The sequence below is a fragment of the Gorilla gorilla genome, chromosome 4, assembly GCF_029281585.2.
Source record: "Gorilla gorilla gorilla isolate KB3781 chromosome 4, NHGRI_mGorGor1-v2.1_pri, whole genome shotgun sequence".
Lineage (NCBI taxonomy): Eukaryota > Metazoa > Chordata > Mammalia > Primates > Hominidae > Gorilla > Gorilla gorilla.
In genome coordinates, this window is record NC_073228.2 from 51,222,070 (window position 1) to 51,230,240 (window position 8,171).

An 8,171-nucleotide genomic window follows, 5' to 3' on the forward strand; every position below is an offset into this window, starting at 1 on the left:
CTACATTGTTAGCTCATCAGAGGTATTTCTACCACTCCCCTGCTGGTAGGAGGCCCCAAGAAGGTGCCCCAGGTCCCCGACTTTTCAATTTCTCTCAGAGCCAGCATCAATCAATCCTTTCATGAGTGAATGGTTATCTTACATCAGTTCAGGACCTGAAGCACCAACCTCTGTCTATTATGTCTTCTATGAATGCACAAGTTCTACCTTGCTCCTTTCTTACATTCTTCTGATTTCCGTGGAAACAGAAGTTTTTCATTTCTTTAGATTCTTCATATTGGCCTCACAAAATGTGGAAGGTTGTTTTATTCCCTTCCTTAGCTCAGAGATTATGGGTTGTGCCAAGTCTTACATGCCCATTGCATAGTTTCTCAATTCCCAGCTTTGTTCTTACATAATTTTACTCATAACACTTCAAGTAGGGGACAAATTGTCTTAACGTGGCATAATGTATGGTGTGTATTTTACAAGGAATAACTTAGTTTCATTTACTTTGTCAATAGGTATTCAGGAGACCGATGCTGTATAAGAATTTTATTTACATCACACTGAGAATAAGTTTCTTCAGATGAGGCTCTATCTCCTGAGTCCACAATAAATTCTCAAGCATTTTTTGATGCAGATGAATTGAATGAATGGCTGGTCAGAGGCTCAGACAAAAAGATCTCTGCATTCAGGGCAGCCATTAAATGCATATCATGCAGCCTTTGCTCACTGAGGTGTGGGGAACTACTTCGGGATTTTTGTGTGTGTAAACAAAAGTGTTATCTGCAAATATGTCAGATTATTCCTCTCATTGTTAAATAAACTCAAGTACATGTCTTGCTAGTGCTGACTTCCAGTGTCATTTCTACTATACTGGGAGTTAAAAGTAAGTGTCCTTGGGCAGAATGAGAGGACCTCACCTTTGACCAGAGTCTGCCCTTTACTAGCTACATAACATCACACATTAAATTGTTCTCAGCTGAAAAAATGGAGTTAATAATACACGAACATCTGTTTTGAGAATCAAATTGGATAATACCTATGATATGTGATATGTGTGTAAATCCCATATCAGGAATGCTTTCAAATAAAACAAAACACTATATGAGATGAAGATGGTTCAGAGTTTATTCAGAAACATATAGGTAAGAATCTCTGCTACCAGGGACATAACCCAAAGTTATTGTGAAAAGAAGAAAGAAGGATACAAGAACCATGAGAAGGATATTGAAAATGAAAATATAATTGCAAAGATTATTGATCAGTTGCAGAAACCTAAATTCCTTGGAAGCAAAGAATGAAGCTCTTGATTTTTGAGTCAAAGCTGAGACCATGACTCCAAATTGAGAACAGACGAAGTTGGCACATGATCCACAAGGTGTAAGGAAAAAGGGAATGAGGATGAAGTATTCTGCCCTCCCTCAAGCAGATTCCCAAGATTTTAAACAGGCAGAGAATTCATAAAAATTTGGGTGAGAGCATGGTGGCTGTCAGCAGCAAAGTAAATTAGTCCCTCAAAAGATAAGTCAGTTGAGCTGAAGGTTTTTGTTTGAGGATGGTAGTTCTCTTGGGAGTTGATTAGCAGCAAGAAGGCTGGCAGCAGCTGGACACACAGGTGGGCTGGAAGCAAGTGGTCCTGCAGCAGGTGGTCTCACAGCAGGCTGGGCGGCAGCAGGGCTGGCAGCAGTTGGAGCCACAGCTCTGGTTTAGGCAACCAGGCAGACAGACAGTCGTGGGGTAGTAGCAGGTTCTTCTGCAGTACACAGGTGCACAGGAGCTGCTCTGACCACAGCTGGACCCACAGCATGTGGGCTGGCAGCAGGGTGTGCTGCAGCAGGAAGGCTGGCAGCAGCTGGTCACACAGATGGGCTGGCAGCAGGTGGTCCTACAGCAGGTGTTTTGACAGCAAGTTGGGCGGCAGCAAGGCTGGCAGCAGCTGGAAACACAGCAGGAGGGCTGGCAACAGGGTGTGCTGCTGCAGGTGGTCACAGTGGTGGGCTGCCAGCAGGTTGTCCTGCAGCATGTAGGCTGACAGCAAGGGGAGCAACAGTGGGTCATGGTGTCAGTGATGGAGGGTGGGCTTCTGTTAAGAGGTGAGTTTCCCAAAATCTGATGACCCCTTGTAATCTGGACGTTTTATACACCTGGCCTCCAAAGTTTCCACCAATCAGCAGGACTTTTCCTTGTTGCTGTTTACATTGTTTTCCACAGTCCATTTGGGATTGTCAAAGGGGAAGTTGTTACTGAAATCTTATGAACCTTTTAAACTAAGGGTTTAATCTGTTTCTTAATTGTGAGTTACTCATAGAAAGTTTGTTTCAGATAAAAGGAAGGGAGTCTCATCATCAGCATCATTCCTGCTCTGACCATCATCTGGTCATGTGATAGTTCCTGTTGATCCGGGGGGCTCAGGAAGTTCTCTCTGGCCAGCCTCATGGCTGGCTGTATGTAGACTGGGAAGTGTCTGTGGGGAGAAGCATGATGCTGATATATTTACAGTGACAAAATGAATCCATGCCTGGGCCCAAGACTATTCACCCACCAAATTCTGACTCAAGACTAACAGGCATCTCTCTGTGCCACCCACATCATCTGTGTCTTTCAGTTCTTTGAATGTCACTTGGGCAGATGGTGACTGGCACAGTGCGTTCCATGCGGCAGAGCAGATCGAGAACAGGTGGATGCAGAGAAATCCACTGGGATTTATACAGCATCAAGCAATGTATGCCCTAGGACGACCATTCATTCTGACTTGTCTGGGAGTGTGGCGATTTCCAGGATGAGAATGGAGGACTTTCTATCATGTAACTGCTTGAGATTCAGGCCAACCAGCATGTGCTCTGGCTCGGGCCCTAAACCTAGTTACTAGCAGTAACTAGAAGAAGAAGTAAGTAGAAGTAAGTGTCATTTCTTCTATTTCTTTTCAATGAAGGGATTAGATGAGTTGAGATGATACCTGATTCATCGTGGAGTTCTAACATGTTTAAAACATTTTCTAGGTATATCATTCATTTGAGAAGAATGCAAACTATTAATTTCCAACCTGATATAGTATTACATTGTAAATACATCTATGTCCCCATTACCAGGTTAGGAAATAGAAATTAATGCCATTCTCTCCCAATTATATCCGCTTACTCATTTCCAAACAGCTAAACACTCTACCAAGTTATAATCCAGTAGATGACTTTGGCTTTTTAAAATTTTCACGTGAATAAAAATTATAGTATTTGCTTCTCTATTTCTTTGTTATAATCAAAAGGAATCATTATCACCTAGTCAGTTTGGACTCTTCCCGTCAGCAGAGCAGCAGACAGAGAAAGGAGTTACTATTCGGTGAGGGGTAATTATCTTTAAGCCATATAGTGTAGCAGAATATATCTATAGCTCAGGATACTTAGTAAGTATATTAACTTACTAGCACTGCCATAATAAATTACTGTAAACCAAGTGGCTTAAATTTATCTTTTCACAGTTCAGAAATTAAGGTGTTGGCAATGTTGTTTTCATCTGAAGGCTGTGAGGGAAGTACATGTTCCAGGTCTCTCTCCTTGACTTGTTGATGTCTACCATTTCCATGTGTGTTTGACATAATTTTTCTGTTATATGCATGCTGTCTCTGAATTTCCCCCTTTTATATAGACATCAGTCATATTTAATCAGAGGCCTAATTGCTTCCAATATGACCTTGCCTTATCACATAACACTTTAAATGATTCTATTTGAATATGAGTTTTGGGGGACACAAATTAACCCATAACACTGGAGAATCTCATAGTGTGTCCATGTCCAGTGATAACCACAAATCGGTAAGAACAGCAATCACAGTAGACAGTGGTATAGTAACTAGAGGCTCAGACAATTTAGGAAGGAAGTTCTGAGATACTCTATCAGGCAGTTATCCAGACCAAGAAGAGTGCTGGCCAGCGGTGAAGGGAGAACAGAACTGGTGGTAATTAACCGAGACTGTGAATCTCAGGTGCACTGTACTATAGCAGCAATAAGTGTAGCTTATTTCATTGGTCTTCATTTTACATCTCACTTCCTCTCCTTTCTTTTCATTTCCTTCTTGTCTCTCCTTCCTCTTCATTCCTTCCTTTGTTCCTTCATTCCTTCCTTTCTTCTTCTTTCTTTCTCTTTCTTTCTTTCTCTTTCTTTCTTTCTCTTTCTTTCTTTCTTTCTTTCTCTCTCTCTCCCTTTCTTCCTTCTTTTTCTCTTTCTCTCTCTGTCTTTCTTTCTTTCTCTCTCTTTCTTTCTTTCTCTCTCTCTCCCTTTCTTCCTTCTTTTTCTCTTTCTCTCTCTCTCTTTCTTTCTTTCTTCCTTTCTTTTGTCCTCCACTCATCTTCTGTCCCTTCTCTTACTCCTCTTTCTCACCTCCTCTTCTTCCTTCTTCTAGAGCTTGTGGCTGTCCATCACATTTAAGTAGCATAGGTTTTACTTGAGTGGAGCTAATTGTAGATCATAGATAAGTTTTCATGACTGCATCCATATATATTAGATCTTAGTGTGCTTGGACTAATTTCCATCTGTTAGAATCTGCAACTCTGTGCCTAAGAGCTCTTGTATTGCTGCTGTAAGAAGTCATGTCACCTGTGAATGCAACACAGAGAAAAACTCTCAACCAATGATTCTGGAGAGCTGATTTATAAAGACTCTAGCTTCCTCATTCCTGAAGTAGGATAATTCTAGCTGTGTTTTTTTTTCTCATTTCTGATAGTTTTCCCTTTAGTTTAAGCTTTAGTTGGTGACTGTGATACTGACTTGATAGTGTACTGTCTCACTTCCCCAATCCCTACCAGTGTGATCTGCACTTCCGAATAAACTAGTTTCACTGGAATGCTTTCCTCAGAGTCTCTTCTGGGAGAAACTAATCTATGACAATACACTAACTCTCTCAGCCTCAATTTTTTCATCTCTACAAAGGGAACATTAATACCTGTTTTGAAAGTTTGTTAAAGAATTAATAATAGCTGGGTGCAGTGGCTCACGCCTGTAATCCAGCATTTTGGGAGGCCGAGGCGGGCGGATCACAAGGTCAGGAGATCGAGACCATCCTGGCTAAAATGTTGAAACCCCGTCTCTACTAAAAATACATAAAATTAGCCAGGCGTGGTGGCAGGTGCTTGTAGTCCCAGCTACTTGGGAGGCTGAGGCAGGAGAATGGCATGAACCAGGGAGGCAGAGCTTGCAGTGAGTCGAGATTGCACCACTGCACCCCAGCCTGGGCGACAGAGCAAGACTCCATCTCAAAAACAAAAAAGAATTAATAATAATGTACATAAAGCATTTAGCCAATATGTCTCCTATAGCAGGTAGCCCAGAATTAGTGTTTTTGTTCAGAAAATTTCTAATTTTAATGTTGAAGATAAGGATATTTTTGTAATAATTAACTAGATCAACCAAATACTTTTTCGAGCTGTATTGAGGTGTAATTGACCAATAAAAATTGTGTCTATTTCAGGTATAGAAGGTGATGCTCTAATATATATATCCATTGTGAATAACATATTTATTAGCCCACGTAGTTACCATTTCCTTTTTATTTTTGTGGTGTGAACATATAAGATCTAACTTCTTGGCAAATTTCAGGTATATGATAAAGTGTTTACAACTATAGTGACACTACTGTACAGTAGACATGCTGAACTTATTCACCTTTCATAACTGATGCTAGTCAAAAGGAATGTCCTAGTTTTCATGTCCTTTACTTCATCCCTGAACGATGATCACAGTAAGCGGCCTTCATCCCTCAGCCAAGTTTTTAGACCATTCTAGATTCACAGTCTCAGAAGTTGGCATCTGTCATGGAAATCTACATTGTTAGCTCATCAGAGGTATTTCTACCACTCCCATGCTGGTAGGAGGTCCCAAGAAGGTGACCCAGGTCCCCAAACTTTGTATTTCTCTCAGACCCAGTATCAATCAATCTTTCCCTGAGTGAATGCTTAGCTTGCATCAGTTCAGAACCAAAAGCACCAACCTCTGTCAATCATGACTTCTATGAATGCACACGTTCTACTTTGCTCCTTTCTTACATTCTTCTGATTTCCCTGCAAACACAGTTTTCAGTTTCTTTAGATGCCTCATATTGGTCTTACAAAATTCAGAAGGTTCTTTCATTCCCTTCCTTGGTTTAGAGATTATGGATTGTGCCACGTCTTACATACCCATTGCATACTTTCTCAATTCCCAACTTAATTCCTTACTTAATTTTCCTCATAACATTTCGATTAGGGGACAAATTGTCTTAATGTGGCATAAGGTGTGGTCTGTATTTTACAAGGAATAACTTAGTTTCATTGACTTTGTCAATAGGTATTCGGGAGAGGGAGGCCGTGTAAGAATTTTATTTACATCATACTGAGAATAAGTCACTTCAGATGAGACTCTCTCTTATGATGATATAACGAATTCTCAAGCATCTTTTTGATGCGGATGAATTGAATGATTGGCTGGTCAGAGGCTGAGATAAAAAGATCCTGCATTCAGGGCAGCGATTAAATGCAGTCCCTGCTGCCATGTCATGCAGCTGTTGCTCACTGAGGTGTGGGAAAAAATAATTTGGGATTTTTTTGTGAATAAAAATATTATCTGCAAATAGGAGAGATTATTTCTCTCATTGTTAAATAAACTCAAGTGCATGTCTTGCTAGTGCTGACTTCCAATGTCATTTCTACTATGTTGAGAGTTAAAAGTAAGTGTCCTTGGGCAGAAAGAGAGGACCCCAGCTTGGATCAGAATCTGTCCTTTATTAGCTATATAACATCACATATTAATTTTTTTCAGGTGAAAAATGAAGGTAATAATACATGACCACCTGTTTTGAGAATCAAATTGGATAATACCTATGGTATGTGATAAGTGTGTAAATCCCATATCAGGAATGCTTTCAAATAAAACAAAACACTATATGAGATGAGGATGGTTCAGAATTTATTCAGAAACATACAGGTAAGGATCTCTGCTACCAGGGACACAACCCAAATTTATCATGAAAAGAAGAAAGAAGGATACAAGAACGATGAGGAGGATATTGAAAACAAAAAAAAAAAAGATTGCAAAGATCATTGATCAGTTGCAGAAGCCTAAATTCCTCAGAAGCAGAGAATGAAGCTCTTGACTTTAGAGTCAAAGCTGAGACCATGACTCAAAATTGAGAACAGACGAAACTGGCACATGATCCACAAGGTGTAAGGAAAAAGAGAATCAAGATGAAGTATTCTGCCCTCCCTCAAGTAGATTCCCAAGATTTTAAACATGTAGAGAATTCATAAAAATTTGGGTGAGAGCATGGTGGCTGTCAGCAGCAAATTAAATTAGTCCCCCAAAAGATGAGTCAGTTGAGCAGAAAGTTGTCATGTGAGGATGGTGGTTCTCTTGGAACGTGATCAGCAGCAAGAAGGCTGGCAGCAGCTGTACACACAGGTGGGCGGGAAGCAAGTGGTCCTGCAGCAGGTGGTCTCACAGCAGGCTGGGCGGCAGCAGGGCTGGCAGCAGCTGGAGCCACAGCTCAGGTTTAGGCAACCAGGCAGGCAGACAGTCGTGGGGTAGTAGCAGGTTCTTCTGCAGTACACAGGTGCACAGGAGCTGCTCTGGCCACAGCTGGACCCACAGCTGGTTTGGCCACAGCAGCTGGACCCACAGCAGGTGGGCTGGCAGCAGGGTGTGCTGCAGCAGGAAGGCTGGCAGCAGCTGGTCAAACAGGTGGGCTGGCAGCAGGTGGTCCTACAGCAGGTGTTTTGACAGCAAGTTGGGCGGCAGCAAGGCTGGCAGCAGCTGGACACACAGCAGGCGGGCTGGCAGCAGGGTGTGCTGCTGCAGGTGGTCACAGTGGTGGGCTTCCAGCAGGTGGTCCTGCAGCAGGTGGTCCTGCAGCACGTAGGCTGACAGCAAGGGGAGCAACAGTGGGTCATGGTGTCAGGGGTGGAGGGTGGGCTTCTGTTCAGAGGTGAGTTTCCCAGAATCTGATGACCCCTTGCAATCTGGACCTTTTATACACCTGGCCTCCAAAGTTTCCACCAATCAGCAGGACTTTTCCTTGTTGTTGTTTACACTGCTTTCCATACTCCCTTTGCGATTGTCAAAGGGGAAGTTGTTTCTGAAATCTTATGAATCTTTTGAAAGTAAGGGTTTAATCTGTTTTTTAATTGAGAATTACTCATAAAAACTTTGTTTCAGATAAAAGG

General features: G+C 41.8%; 2 protein-coding genes across 2 annotated transcripts; both read right to left on the reverse strand.

The window, feature by feature from the left end:
- Window positions 1-1,090: 1,090 nt before the first annotated feature.
- On the reverse strand, window positions 1,091-2,096 carry LOC101143583 (keratin-associated protein 9-3). The gene has a single exon (XM_004041667.5). It carries the CDS (start codon window positions 2,041-2,043, stop codon window positions 1,564-1,566), a length of 480 nt encoding a protein of 159 aa, XP_004041715.5. The 5' UTR covers window positions 2,044-2,096; the 3' UTR covers window positions 1,091-1,563.
- A 4,800-nt stretch (window positions 2,097-6,896) lies between these two features.
- Window positions 6,897-7,938, reverse strand: LOC101137094 (keratin-associated protein 9-2). Its single transcript, XM_004041730.5, has one exon. The coding sequence runs from the start codon at window positions 7,896-7,898 to the stop codon at window positions 7,374-7,376; it is 525 nt and encodes a 174-aa protein (XP_004041778.5). The 5' UTR covers window positions 7,899-7,938; the 3' UTR covers window positions 6,897-7,373.
- Window positions 7,939-8,171: the final 233 nt, after the last annotated feature.